This window comes from Nannobrachium achirus (genome assembly GCF_963921795.1).
Source record: "Nannobrachium achirus genome assembly, chromosome: 19".
Lineage (NCBI taxonomy): Eukaryota > Metazoa > Chordata > Actinopteri > Myctophiformes > Myctophidae > Nannobrachium > Nannobrachium achirus.
This window is the reverse complement of record NC_137826.1, coordinates 42,688,596-42,704,625: the sequence shown is the minus strand read 5'-3', so window position 1 is coordinate 42,704,625 and position 16,030 is coordinate 42,688,596. Positions and strand designations below refer to the sequence as shown.

Here is a 16,030-nt window from a genome sequence, read left to right as displayed (position 1 = left end):
ACTTGTGAGTGTTGCGTGCGTGCCCGCCAACAGAAGCACGACACTCTCAGCGGCACAGACACAGTCACAGTAACTATTCTTCCCGCTGTCGACAATGTCAATCCACGTCTCCTCTCGTACCGGGTGCAGAGTGAGGTGGTGATATTGGAAGTAATGTGCTTCAATGTTTGCCGTTGGCAGAAGGAGAGAGAGAGAGAGATAGATGAGGCTTTCGATATTGATATGAATGAATCACTAGCCTACAGGGTGAAACATGATAGATGGACAGCAAGGACAGCCTCACTCTGTGCTGTGATTGTCAGAGACTGATTGACGGTTTTGCGCGCGCACACACGCACGCACGCACGCACACACACACACACACACACACACACACACACACACACACACACACACACACACACACACACACACACACACACACACACACACACACACACACACACACACACACACACACACACACACACACACACACACACACCTTTTCATCAACGAGCGGTACGAAATGCACAATGCCAGTGGGAGCCGTCAATAAATCTCGCCATAATAACTCATTTGCGGTTGACCTCAACTATAAAAAATAAATCTATACTGAGGGTGAGAGAGAGAGACGTGCAGTCCTCCTAGCCTGTGCTGCAACCTTACTCAAACAATCCGTGGTGTTGATGAACGTTTTGGTTGCTTTTGTGTGGAATAACACTTTAGATCAGGGGTCTTCAACTTAGAAGCGGGGACCCCATCAAACTTAGATTCCGTATAGTTCCATCGTTTGACAGCACAATCATCAGTGTATTTTGGATTCATGTCAATTTGTGTTTTCATATATTTAACCACTTGAACTGTCAATACTTAATAAACTTGACCTTTCACTCTGTACTTAGTCTGATCTTTTTCCCGAATCGTAGCCCATGTATCGGATACGTATCAAATCGCCTTGTAAGGGATGGATACACACCCCTAATAATTATACACATAATTATAAACAGACCCGGGATCCAAGCAAGGTAAAATAATTTGAACCGACCCGGGCCCGAGAGACCTTGATGAAACATGGACCCGGACGGGTCTTGGGTATGCGGTTGGTGTTGGGTATAGTATTTTCGTGGACCCGTAAAGAACTTTACTGTAGACAGAACTAGCAGCTTTTATAATTAGTCAGTCAGCTCCAAATTTGGGCACGGTTTCAGACCCATCCGAGCAACTCTGACTTATGAACTTGAAAACCAGTTGAAATTAAAAGTATGCAGAGCTATAATTAACGATAGATTTTTTTATTTTTTTTTAGTTGAAAGTCCCGTCTTAATTACTCAGTTTTAAACTTAAACAGTCCACTAAAATACGTATCTGAAAACATTTGAGGCGTGCTTTGGCACTGCCTCCCTCTCTGGCAGTGCATGAGTGCAGACAGCAGAAGGGATCCCATCGCTGAGGGAACGGTAGGGTTGGCAGTGATTGGCCGAGACACAACCAGCCTCTGTTTTTTTTGTTTTTTGTTCTCAGAATATGGATGCGAGGGTTCAAGTGGTTAATATAAAAAAGGAGAAAAAAGTTTCTATCACACAAAGATTTGGAGGCCCCCCCTGCAGTAACTCTGAGGACCCCCTAGGGGTCCCGGACACCCTGTTGAAGACCCCTGCTGCTTTAGATGCTGATGGTGCCCAATAGGTTTCTTCTAAGACAGCTGTGGTCGATCATAAAGTGGCAGTAAGTTTGTGTGCTGCTGTTGGAGTAGCGCTGAGGTGAGCGCAATGTCATTTCTAGAGGCCACAACGCAGTGTTTCAGATAGATCTAAAGATACGAGACGAACGTACCATGTTTGGTTAAATGTGTCCTTTCGCTCAGAATCCAGGCCATTTGTTCTGCTTGCCTATAGCAGCATTGGTACAGTAGTAACCCACAAACACTATTTTAGTGTTTAATATACTTGTGAGGACTACTGTTCATTTTGTCGACTAAGACTAAGACTAAAAGAGTACAATATTTTGATATGTTGTCGATAAGACTAGACTAGACTAAAACAATTTCAGAAGACTAAGACTATTATTTATGTTATTCAAAAGACTAAGACTAAATCTAAGTCTTAAGCCCTTTGCACACAGGACAGTTGCGTTTTTTGCGTTTGCGGCATGAATAAAACGCATTGGATTTGGTGTGCAAGGCTGTGCGGAATCGCCGCTGCGGATCCAAAAAGGAGTCATAAAAGGAGTGATGAGTTTTTTACCGCATGCGACAAGACGCACGAATCGAACTGGGTTCGATCGAGAAAAAAACGCACGGCGGCAGCCACTCGTCGCACGGCTAATTCGGAGCCGGTGTGCATGAGGTCATAGAGAATCATTGTTTTCTTTTAAAAAAATTATATTGTCCGTTTTATCCGTGCGGTTAAACGCGCCTGTGTGCAAAAGGGCTTAAGACTAATGGCTGTAAAAAAAAATAACACTGGTATGTAACTGCAATGAAATTGAATCCAAATACATCTTTTATGTATGGTTTAGTTTGACCAAGTAACAGGCAGTAGAAGACAATGACTTGTTCAGAGTTATGTGGTTATGTTTAGCCCAAAAGACTAAGCCTAAAAGACGGAGACTAAAAGACTAAGGCCAATCCCAAAAGACTAAGACAAAAACGTGTGATCTGGGCAGCTTGCCCCAGGAAATGTCAATCTCAATAGGAAACAACGGTACATTATACTGTATCCGACATGTTATTTATTTCCCTCAACGCCCCACCAAGGTCATATCAAGACAAAAGAAGAAAAGGGGAACGAGACAGAAAAACAAGGACAGAATAATTGTCAGTGAGTTCCAAGGTTTTACTTATAAAGAACTCTTAAAATCATTCCATGATTGGGCTCAGCAATAGAAATAAAACTGCTCTGTACCCAACTGTCGACTCGCTGCAGGTCTCCAACCAGAGGTCAGTCACCCATTTGCAGATTCAGTGAATGAATTAATATTATTCAGGGCAGTATGACCCAACTTCACCCAAGTGAATGATAGGCATAATTCTAACCCCAACTCATACATTGAACTTCTAAATGCCTAGTCTGGTAGGATTCACCTTGAAACATGGGCTGCATATTGTTGTAGTGTTTTTGGTTGGTTTCTATTCTGAATGTTTTGAAGGTTTGCACAGGGCTCTACTTCCTGTATTGTCCCAGCTCAGATTCTGAGCCTGGGACAACTTCCTGCCCAGGAATATCATAGTTTTGGCCCAGAGGTTCTTCTCGCCCCCCTAGTGGCGAAAAAAAGAACCTCTGGGAACTCAGATTGCTAAATGCCTAATCCCAACCATAAATCCAACCTGAAAAACCTTGTTTTCCTCTTGCAAGGACTCTATTCCTCTCAAATTCTACTAGACGTTGGTCCAGCGGCGTAGCCACGGGTGGGCTTGACTAGGCCTATAGGCCCACCCATTTATTTTTTGTGCCCACCCAAAAATAACTCAAACATTCGCGGCGCGGTGCGGCGATGTGCGGCTATCTAGGAAGCAAAGAAAGACGCCACCGTTTGATTTGATCATAGCTTAGTCAATTATGAAGTGATTTTTAGTATTTTTGCCCCTGTAAATATTTAAATGTTCGCTATTTTAAAATAGCAGATGTACAAGCTCACGTCTGTGCCCACGCACATTGTGCCACACACACACACACACACACACACACACACACACACACACACACACACACACACACACACACACACACACACACACACACACACACACACACACACACACACACACACACACACACACACCCGAGATCAGCCCTTTTAACCTTGTCATTCGTCACTGGAAAACTCTAATTTAGTTCGCTCCACACAATTTGCCTTCCTGTGCCATCCCTCTCTAGTATATCTTGACATTTTTCATCTTTCGCCCACCCCGTGCGCGCGTTCTGAGCGTCTGCCAGTGCACGCGCAAGCGAGACTGCACACACAGGCAAAAACCTTGTTAAAAGATATGTATGGTATAAATCAAGTGTCAGTGCTTGTGCACACAGGGCCAAATCGAGTGGAAGGGGCTCGGAAGAATTGAGTTACACCACTATTAATCCAGTTAGAAACTTTCCACGTCAGTGACTTTGTTCATTAACAGCCTTCAAACGAACTCCCTCAAGTCTATTAGCCCAACATGTCAAATGGAGTCATTTAAAGCCAGCCCCATGTGTCCTAATGGACAGGGATGTGCAGAGAATGTTAGAGAGGCAGGGGCTGAAATTTCTAAAAGGGCCTTTTGGCGGAAATGTCGAAAATAGCAGACCTCCAAGCTCACAACGCGTCGCAGTTGTGAGCTTGGAGGTCGGCTATTTTCGGTGCTTGATACAAGACTGAACTATAGCATAATCAAGTCAATACAATGTGGCGTAACGGCATGGATTTCTACACAGAAGTAACCAACTTTGAGTGAAATTCTCACACTGTATCATACCAAATTTTAACATCAGCATATTTTTCCCTTCTCTCTCTCTCTCTCTCTCTCTCTCTCTCTCCCTTTCCACTGGTAAATATAAGTTGGAGGAGTTGTTTCCATGACAACTGAGCTTGTGCCATGGTTGCGCGGCAGAATAAATATGAGCCCTGGCCAGCAGAAACCATTTGAGAAGAAGAAACTCGCTATCCGAGGCTCGCTTGTCTCGTCTTCATCCTCCCCCGGCCCGTTCCCACAACCACCTGCTTTAGCGGCTAATAAATTACCTGATAGATTGACGTCCCCCCCTCCCCTCCCCTCCCCTCCCGTCCCTCCATCCATCCTCCCCCCTCACTCCCCTCATGACAGCGCCCCCGTCTCTCTCTCTCTCTCTCCAAACGAGCTTACATATCCTCCGCCCACACCGTCTCTCTTTATCACAACGTTCCTCCCCGCCAACGCTGGCAACGGCACCTTCCAATACTGCTTGTTCATCATCTCTCCCTCCATTTCTCCCACCATCTTTTACTCCCACCGCTCACCGCGCGCCCCCGCGGCGCTCTCCTCAGCGCAGGACCCGCGGCGCTGATGTGTTTCTCTCCCCATGGCTATACCGGCTCCCCGGGTTCCCGCTGAGATCCCCTCCTCGTCACAAAACAGTGGCCCGTGGGGGTGGGCGGCGGGGGGGCCCAGTCTGGGAACCTTGGCTCCCCCACTCTAAACTAATCTTGTGTGTAACACGGTGTGTGCATTCTCCTTCACCTTCTATCACAGGGGTGTCGCACCAAACTCTGGGCCCTGGGTACAGGGATTCACTCACATTTTGTGCTTTAACTATTGAAAAATAGCAGATATAAAAGCTTGAAAAATCGTGAAAATTTGTGCATGTCTTTGAATATTTGAATTTGAAAAACATATGTTTCTATGTCAGTGGTGCTCAAACATTTTCATGTGAAGGACCCCCAAAATGATATGTATTTGGCCACGGAACCCCATCTCAAAATATTTAGTTCCAGGGACCCCCCCAGAAGCAACATTTGAGTTGCTTAAAAAATACATATATTCAAAGATTTGCACACATTTTCATGACTTTTCAAAAATAGCAGATCTACAAGCTTGCCGTGAACTTGTATATCTGCTATTTTTTAATAGCTAAAGTATAGAATAATAAGCCCCCCCCCTCCCTCCTTGGGCCCTAGTAACTCAGTCCCACTCCCCCCCCCCCCCCACCCCCCCTTGTGACGCCCCTGTTTTATCATACTGGATGCACAAAGAGGCAGTGCCTGCCCGCCCGCCTGCCTGCGCTAATGCAGTCATTTATTCATGCGGTGCGACGCTTGTGTTTAACATGGGGACGTTTCTAAAGATGACAACTGGAATTTGGCACTTGTGCACCGTGCAGTAGGCTGTACTGTACACTGTCTGCTTAAAGGAAAGAGCGAGGTGGATGACATGTGTGCTTTTTTGGGGGGTTGTTTTTTATAGCCTTCATTTAATCAGGGTAAAACCACATTGAGATTTTCGTTTCTTTTTTAAATGGGGCCCTGGCCAAGAAGGCAGCATACATATAGTTAAACCTCTTGAACCAATAGGTCCCTATATTCTGAAAATTAAATTAACTGATGATGGTTTTCATTTTAACCCCTGCTTCGCCTTAGTCATTATGCAAATTAGTTCCTCCCACACACATTTCTGTGTGTAAAACAAAGTGCATTTCTATAGTGCCTTTATCTAAGGTACTTTACATAGATTGTGCAAATACAATTACCCATTCACACACCAACATTCATACACCGATGGCAGAGGAAACCATGCAAGGCACCAACTAGGGGTTCAGAGTTTTGCTCAGGGACTCTTCGACACTAACTCTGGGGGAGCCCGGGATCGAACTGGGAACCCTTCGGGAACCCTCTGTGTTCTAAAGCCTCTATCATAGTAGGCACCGCGGTGATAAGCTATCCACCGCGGTGTAGTCTTTTTAAGTCATAAAACTACAACATTACGTCATTACTCGCGGTGAAGAGCTATCCGCCGCGAACCCCGACACATCTCTTTTGTTTTTACTTTCAGACAGATCGGCCCATCACCCCGTTCACTACTTGGTCGATCTAGACCAGTCAGTCACAGTGATAGGACTTCACCGTGACTGGAGGCCATCATAGTCACTCACTGACTATGATGGCCTCGACTTGTTTTCTCACTTTAGGTGGATAGCTTTACATCTAAAATTTGCGGTGATAGGCTCTTCACCGCAGACTCTGAAAAGGGCTTAAGACAGCCACTCTACCCCTGAGCCACCGCCGCCCCATGTTGTCACTGCGGTCGTACACTCCTGGCTCACCTGCCAGTGAGGAGCCCCTAGCGGGAGGATGCAGCGCCTCCGTCCCACTCCTCCCACCCAACACTCCCTGCTGACAGGGACATTCCAAGATCAAAGCTGAAAGCAAGTTTCCCAAATTCAGTTTTCCCAGAGGGAACATGATATCGTCACTGTCTGGCCAAAACCTCTTAACTCCATTTTTGAGGTTTTCGATTTTTTGGCATACATCAGGGCTATTGAACACCCTTTACATCTGAGTGTTGGTTAAAATAATATTGAACCAATGGAAAGTAGTAAAACGTGCTTGGGACAAAACCTCTTAACTCCACACTTTCTGCCAAACCAGCTAACTCCACCCGATTGGCCCTCTCTTTTTTTCATAAGTATGTGCTATTAACACCTTGACGTCCGAAATAGAATGGTGGTTGGTAGATTAGCCGTGACATTTCTATTATTGTATTGTGATCTGAGACATAATATTATGTTTATAAACATGACCCCGCAGCCCCTCCATCTTGAACAGCGCCGCTGTTTTTTCTTTTTTTTTTTTCCCCAGGCCAGTAACTCACCATGATTTTCTCGATTTCCGTTGGGATAGAATGGGGGTTTTGGCCGATCGTCGATGTCCCCGTGCGTTTCGCGTGCGCGATCCTTTCACGTAAATGTCCCCGCAAATAGTCCATGTGTGACTGAAGAACAGAACTGAAAAGTTTCGCTAGCATAGCCCCAAGCATGGCTGCTGTAGGAGCTCGAGTGTGCAGACAGCAAACGGATGGCTGGGAGTAGCCTTGGAGAAGGAGAGGCGCTGACGTCACCTCTGCTTCATGCACGGTCTGCATGAGCTATCAGTGCACGAGTGGTGACTAGGGAAGGTTAGACGATCGCCGATTTTCGGATCAAAAGCTTTTATTCCGGTTTTAAAGACAAAGTCCGGGAATGTACGGCGTGGCTGAGAGTCCCTGGGGGGATGTGCGATATAGTACGGTTTTAACATTAAGGGGCTCCCCGTGGCTTAGAAGGTGTTAAACACCCTTTACGTCTGTGAATGGTTAAAATAATATTTAACCAATGAAAAGTAGTAAAAAGCCCTTCAGTCAAAACCTCCTAACTCCTCTTGAGCTAATTTTCCCGAAAATGAACATTTTGGAGTTGGGAGGTTTCGGCCCACAAGCAGAGATATAAGACAACATGTTGTGATTATGTGCACATTTTAGGACAGGGTTAGTGGAAAAGAAAAAGAGGGAATTATTGAATGCTAACGCCGCGTTCCAGACAAAATGGTAACGGAACCCATTAGCTGTTTTGAAAAGCTCCAAATAGACCATTTTCAATGCCAGTAAGTAACATTCTTGACCTACTTATTTGTGAATCGCACACCTTCCATGCCCTGCTTGATAATGAGCAGCATAAAATAAATACACGATCACACACCCTGTGTGCCTGCCTGTCACTCTGATATGCAACAAACACATCAGGTACCTTTCTCAATCACGGTTAATGACGAATAATTTATTTGGCTCCGACTAATGAGAGCGTTATCAATCCATTATGTCTCATGTAGCGGAGGGAGTGTGCTCGCTTCTGCCAAAATGCGTGTGAAGAGAGAGTGCGAGGGAGGACGAAACGCACATGATTCATCGCAAGCTAGCTCTTCATCAGAACAGAGGAAGAGGAAGGCTGACGTAATCGCTCACGGCCAGCTGCTTTCGCGGATCGTATATATTGCGGTCCATGTGCATTTTCATCTTACCATCTTACTATTTTCTTTTTCTTTACTCTTTGTGCCCGTGGGATAAAAAGAGGCTTCTTTGTCTGGACCAAGAAAGGACTTTTCGTCCTATATTAATAAGTTGTGGTCATAAGAACCAGGCTCTCGGCCAGAGACCGGCTCCGCGTAAAAGATTAATTAAAAACTGAAAAAGACCTTTGTTTTCAGCGTCCAGAAATGATTCGGTACGAAGGTTCTGGGAAATGCTCAAGAACACGGCCCGCAGGAAGGCGTACATGTGATTAACCCATTTAGGCCTAGAATAATTTAATTTAAAGATTTTTTTTTTTAAATCTTTGAATATATATTTCCAAATATTTGCTTCTGGGTGGTCCCTGGAACTAAATATTTTGAGATGGAGGTCAGTGGCAAAATGCATGTCATTTTGGGGGTCCTTGACATGAAAACATTTGAGAACCACTGATTTGGAAGAAGGATTTTGAAGACATTTATATAATAGGGTCAAAAATAGTCAAAGACTTGCACAAATGTTCACTATTAAAAAAATAGCAGATCTACAAGCTCTTAGCTGAGTTTGTTATATCTGCTATTTTTTAATACTTAAAGCATTAAATAATGGTTAAAGTACGTGGTTCAAATCTAAAGTGACACAGATTTGCGGTCAGACCTAAAATGGCTGAGAATATTAGAACTTTTAACAGCTGGCTTAAAAACTGACCACATCACACAACCGTGGGTCCCAAGTTGTGTCAGTTGTCCAGGTCAGAGTACTGCTGTGTGTATCTCAAAGAGCAACCACAACTCCCCCTTGAGTTGTGGTCGCTATTGACCCCCGGGCGTATAGATCACATAATAGAGTGTAGGTCATTACAGTACTTTGCAAAGTCTATCAGTGTGTGTTTATGTGTGTGTGTGTGTGTGTGTGTGTGTGTGTGGGGGGGGGGGGGGGGGGGTACGCGGGCCCCACATTGCGTGCACGGAAGCGTCCTGACTCCTCCAACATAATTTATAATTAATGACGGAGCCAGCTGTTCCTTAGTTCCAGCCGTTTGGGCCGTGTGCGCCCAGGCAGAGGGGTTTGTGGGTTGTTTGCCGCAGGACGGATGTTGTTGTTTGGTGTGTAAACATCTGCAGCGGTCCGTGTGGATGAGCAATGCACCGTCAGATACGCTCTGACCTGCTTCCTCTCCCTTCCCATACAGCTTCTCACCTCCGCCATCGCTAATGAGCGCCCTGGCATGTCTTGTGCTAACAGCACATCGCACACTGCAGCGATTCTCAACCTTTTACATTGGAAGGACCGCCAGTTTGATATTGCATTAGGCCATGGGATCCGATTTGATACAAAATAATAATAATAATGTATATGTTTTGGTTAAAAAAAATGTTTGTTAAAAGGTTAAAGCACTATATTCTGATAGTAATCAGTTACTATAAAAACCTCCACCGGCTGTCTGTCAGTCTGTCCGTCACGTCACATCACATCACACTTTTGGCCCTACTCTTATCTACGGCACTCTTATCTCCAGCAACCTCCATCCCCTTTCTCACATGCCCCTCTTCAAGCGCCACCATGGGGTTGTGTATACATGCGACTTGACAGTCGCTTGATTCGCTTATCTCCCGATTAGGGAGTCTTAAGCCTCGATCAGAGTCGGCTCCGCGGTGGAAGGCTATCCACCGCGGTGTAGTCTTTTTGAGTCATGAAACTACAACGTTACGTCATTTCATCGGTGAAGAGCTTTCCACCGCAAGTCCCGACACATCTCTCTGTTTTTACTATCAGACAGGTCGGCTCTTCACCCCGTTCACTGACTGGTCGATCTAGACCAGTCAGTCACGGGGAATAGGACTCCACCGTGACGGACTATGATGGCCTTCACTTATTTTCTGACTTTCCACCTCAAATTTGTAATGGATAGCTCTTCACCGCAGACTCTGATCGAGGCTTTACTGGTTGTTATAGCGTTTGTTCTGTAACAAGGGTCTCCCCGCCTCTCCAGCTCTTTAATAAACAGGGAAATGTTCAGCTTAAAATGTAGACTGTTCCAGTTCTAATTTTACCTGCTCGTTTCTTGGTGTCCCCACTTCCAATTTCACTTGTTTAATCAGTATGCTGTGCTAGTTCTCTTTCCTGATGGAAAATGGTATCTTGACCTGAAAATGCAAGTTCTGTTTACTAAAGAGCTTGAGAGACAGGAAGACTCCCATTAATGAACAAACACTCTATATCAAGGACTAGCATAATATTTAATGCTTCTTTTAACAACAAAAAATATCACTTACCCTAAATTCATTTCTAGGATCCTAGGAATGTGTGGGCCCCACCAGGGGCATACTGATTGTACCAGATATTGGGAATCCTCGTAAGAGCTACTACTGTATGCCTTATTTGTTTCACCTGTTCGATCCCAAATGGGAAACCACACGTGACAGCCACCACTGTACGATGTATGTACTAAATGGACATCATTTGAATATGGTCACTTGGGGAGGGGAGGCTGCTGCATGAGTTAGAGTGAGTTTTAGAGAATTCAGAAAGGTGTCCTGTGCACTTTCACCTTGTGCCATACTTGGGGAATCGCCAGTCAGCTGTGTTGATATGGCATTAAGTACAGGGCCTTCAATCTTGACATGTGGATTTGTAAAAAGAAGAGACAGCATAAAGAGGGTACAAAACTCAACATAACCACTTAAACCCCATACTTAGTTGAGTCACCCAGGTTTCTATACTAGGACCCCTACTGTTTTAGCTCAACACTAAATATCTTTGCCAAAACAAAGTAATTATTTACAAGCTCACAATGTGTTGCATGAACACGATGCATTGTGAGCTTGTAGATTTGCCATTTCGGCTGAATGTTGAAATCAAGAGCTTCAAAGGCCACATGGTAGTAATACATTAATGAATGAATTAACAATGTAGGCATTTAGCAGACACTTCATCCAAAGGCACTAAAGTAAGCCAAGATAAAACACATACATCAAATGCAATGCATTGCCTCAGTAATCCAGGATCATAGGTAAACCAAGAACCTAGTATCAGTCTAAAAAATATAATATCAAAACTACAGGATGCCGGTTCAACAAATGCCAGAACGGAGCAGTGTTGCCGTAGTCTTGGGTCGCGCGCCCCCGACGACCCATGTCTTTTCTGAGCCGGGGTCTCGCACCCCCCCCCCAAGTTCACACCTCGACAACTGTTTTAACAAAGAAACAAGCCTATATGCATATCAATAGACCTGTATAGTAGGTGTTGAGCGACGTTCACGACCCCCCAAACATTGAATCACCATTGCACCACTGGAAGGGAGTGTGGGACATGTGGAGTGTTGTCGAAGATGTTTTAGGGAAGCGCAAGGGGTTGTAGGGTTGGGCCAGACTTTGAAGATATGGGGTAGGCATACATTTGGTCACTTTGTAGGCCAACATCAGTGTTGTGTACTCTGTGCGGGATGTAACTGGGAGCCAATGGAGGGAGTGGAGAAGGGGGAGACATGTGAAAAACTGGTTGAAGAGCAAGCATGCTGCGGCATTCTGGATCATTTGGAGGAGCTTAAGTGCACATGCTGGGAGGCCAGTAAGGAGCGAAATACAGTAGTCAAGGTGTTGTACTAGAGACTGAGGTCTGGATAAGGGTCTGGGTCTGATCCTTCAAATGTTATAGTGTAAACCTACTGTACATGACTGCTGAAATTAATCACTATCTGAACATTTTCTAGTTAATCTTTCTCTTCATATCTTTACAAATCTGTATAGTATATTTGGGACAGCAGTGGCCTAAAGATTAAAGGAGTCTGTTGTCTATGTGCAGTAGGGCATTCACGAATAGTGATTTTTAGTACTCGAATTATTCAACCTCAAAGTATTTGAATAGTCGAATATTTGACAGGACTGGCCAAACTGTCAAATATTAAGTAAGCAAGAGGCGAGGCATTGTGAGCATGTAGATCTGCTATTTTCACATATTTATCTGCGGAACCGAGTCACATTAAATGTAATACCTACAATTCCAAGTGCTTGTCAGGGTGGGGGTCCCCAGTTCAAGTATGTTTATTTTGGGGGTCACGGCCTAAAAAGGTTTGAGAACCCCTGATTAACAAATTCATCCACCAGGGGCATTGACAACTCATTCTTATGACTTCCTATCTAGCCAAGCTTTATATATATATATATATATATATATATATGAGAAAACAATAAAAAAATTAAAATAAGCAAATATTCGACTCAAGTGAACAACGTCGAATAGTGACTTTGATATTCGAATATTTGAATATTTGGTGAATGCCCTAATGTGCAGGGCATTGCTGAAAACGAGCACATGTGCTCAGCTACAACCCTGCATGTGTAAATAAATAACCCAAAAACAAAACAGGTATATATATGGACACCTTCTGGTTGACAGGCAACCCTGCCTGAAGCCCATAAGCCCAATATCTCCCTTGGACAAGCGGGTATTCCCTCTTGCATGAGCGGTGGATGTTTGTTTTTCCCATGGTGGGTGTTACAGTTGGCCAATTAGCGCTCTCCATCGAGGATGTTCAACTTACAGATTGCAGCTTTAAGCATATGGCTAATTGACCTGGTACCAATTCATGTGATTCGCGCGGTTAACACAATGTGTTACGTGACGTGACACTGAACAGGTTTGCCTCTTGGCGGAAATTCTGGAAATAATCTCAGCATGCTCAGCAAGGCTTTTTATCTTTTACCTGTAGGGCACTGTTTTTCCTATCTACAGTATGAACACAAACAAGACAGCGACGGTACAAACAATATTTCAATATTAAATATAAACATTTCTATCTGATCGCGTCAAACCTCCTGACAATGCATTGTACAAACTAGCAATAACATTGTTTAATTTTTTATTTTTATAAACAATTATGGCACAACAAGCCTCTACAAGCTACAGCCCTGCTGTATGTGTTTCAAGGGCAGAGAATGGCACCCACTTTGACAAGATAACAGTGAGACAATTAGCACTGACTGTTATGGACACTTTATTTGGTTTTACGTCCAATTACTCTGTATTGTTGATGCTTTTTATTTCTTTGCTTTGTTTGCATTATTTTTGACTGTACACGACAATACTTTTTCTTTTTCATACTTGTACCTGTAACTTTGTAACCTTAAGTGCTGTGATTTTCCCTTGTGGGATATTGCGACCGTCGGTCGCATTTAGTATGAAAACCTGCAGATCATGTCCGTCCATCCGTGTGTCACGCCTCATGTCCATATATGGCCAAAATCCCTGATGTCATCAATATTAAGCCCATATCTGGGAATGCTGTCACACTCTGCCCTGAGTGAGAGTAGTGTTTGGCCAAACGGCACTTGATTTAAACCTCCAAAATACTATACATAGCCTAATAATACTAATATATGGACATATTGTGTCAGTCCCTGTTGTTTCAGTGCGACGGCCTCTTCTCGCCCTTACTGGTTGTATCACTGGATGAACATGGAACAACACTGTTACACATTCCGAGACACGAGTTTCAATTTCCTCACTATTATTCTTTCTCTCTCTCTCTCTCTTGTCTCCTACAGGGGTGACCACTGTGCTGACCATGACCACACTCAGTATCAGCGCCAGGAACTCCCTCCCCAAAGTGGCCTACGCCACGGCCATGGACTGGTTCATCGCCGTCTGCTATGCCTTCGTCTTCTCTGCGCTCATCGAGTTCGCCACAGTCAACTACTTCACCAAGAGGGGATACGCCTGGGACGGAAAGAGTGTAGTGCCAGAGAAGGTATGTCAAGCTATGTTAATCGTCAACTATGAATTATGTACAGACATAAAGCCCTCAAGCCCTATATGTACTTTGTCATAAGACGAATGGCTTGCAGATCTGCTATTTTCACTCATGATGACATGATCAAGAGTGGGACAGTAGGTTGAAAGTGGTTATGTAACTGTACCTCACGTATATACTGTACATACTGATATTTTCTAATACATGAACTTGCAATACGTTTAAAGTGACCAAACGTTCAGTATTTATTTATTTACTAAACACTTATGGTTCATTTCTATTATTCTAGTATAGGATACAGTATATAAAAGTGTATGAGAATGATGCCATTATATTTCAAAGAGGGTAATTCCCTCCCCGACTGGGACAGTTAGCACTTCCTTGTTGAGGGAACTAGACCAGGAAATATTTGTTGTCGCTTACTCATCTCACAGCAAATGAGATTCATGAGACATGACGTGAACATTAATAGTTTATTGTTTCTCTGGCTGCTCCGGCTTGTCTCTACACCGCAGTTAGCGACACACAACTGTGTCTCCAGCTGTTTTTTTAAATCAAAGAATTGATGGCTAAAGATTTGATTTGAGGCAAATGCTCGGTGGATCAGTGAATATTTCACTTTTTGCTATCCATATGAATAATGTGCAATTACAGCACAAAGCTATGCTGAATGCCACCACGTTTATAGTTTATGCTTTGTAAACTCAAAGACCCCGCAGTATGGTTTTCTCTTGATGTCGGAAAAAATAAACATCAGCATTTTCTTTTCTTATTCTTTTCTGACGGCAAGTAATACATCGTCGCTGTCGGGCAGAAACCTTGTATCTCCAAGTTTCAAATTATAATGTTTCATCACTGCTTCATCACAAGCACAAAACAAGTGAAATTAGCAGATCTACAAGCACACAACGCCTCCCGGTGCGAGGCGTTGTGTGCTTGTAGATCGGCTATTTTCACTGGTTTAGATCATTTTTAAAATGATAAATACAAAACGAACGATTTTGGACATACAAGGTTTTCACCCGACAACGACGAAATTCAGCCTCACAACCATGACCATTTCACATATTCTGCTCGAGCTTTGATGATGGCAAAATGCTGAACTTTTTATCCTTGTTACTTTTCCCAACCCCACCACCCCCCCAACGGGGAAAAAAAAATCTAAACAAAAACCCCAAAAAAACATCAGCAAAAGAAAAAGAAGGAATCTCTCCTGAAGAAGAACAACACGACGGCCTACCCGGCAGCCACAGCAACAGCCTTCGCGCCCAACATCGCCCGGGACCCTGGCCTTGCCACCATCGCCAAGAGCGCCCCGCCGCCCCCCACCGAGCCCAAGGAGGAGCCCAAGCCCAAGCCCCCCGAGGCCAAGAAGACCTTCAACAGCGTCAGCAAGATCGACAGGATCGCCAGAATAGCCTTCCCCCTGCTCTTTGGAACCTTCAACCTGGTCTACTGGGCAACTTACTTGAATAAAAAGCCCAAGTTGCAGGGCGCCATGAATGCCCATTAATACCACATTTGACCCCCCCCCCCCCCCCCCTCTATAACTTCTACTTGTATTATTATTTTTTTCTCTCCTTCTTCCTCAGAAAAAAAAGGGTTTATTTTCTGATAAAAAATAAAAAAATAAAAGGTGTCCATACTGGTCTGATCTCCCAGTGGCTGCGTCGCTTCTACGTTCACATGAATTCAAATATTTTGAAAAATAATAAAAAAAAAGAGAGAGAGAAAGAGAAAGTTAAAAAAAGAAGCGTGAGAGAAACATGGTGACTTTTGAACGTGTATTGATGGAAATGGGGAGA

General features: G+C 44.1%; 1 protein-coding gene across 1 annotated transcript in view; it reads left to right on the top strand.

Annotated features, from left to right (window-relative positions):
- Positions 1-15,738, top strand: part of gabra1 (gamma-aminobutyric acid type A receptor subunit alpha1) — a gene marked incomplete at both ends in the record, with an annotated part of 52,132 nt that extends 36,394 nt beyond the window's left edge. Inside the window, 2 exon segments of the mRNA XM_080748361.1 lie at positions 14,020-14,222; positions 15,415-15,738. Of these exon segments, the coding sequence (XP_080604487.1) occupies positions 14,020-14,222; positions 15,415-15,738 (527 nt within the window).
- Positions 15,739-16,030: the final 292 nt, after the last annotated feature.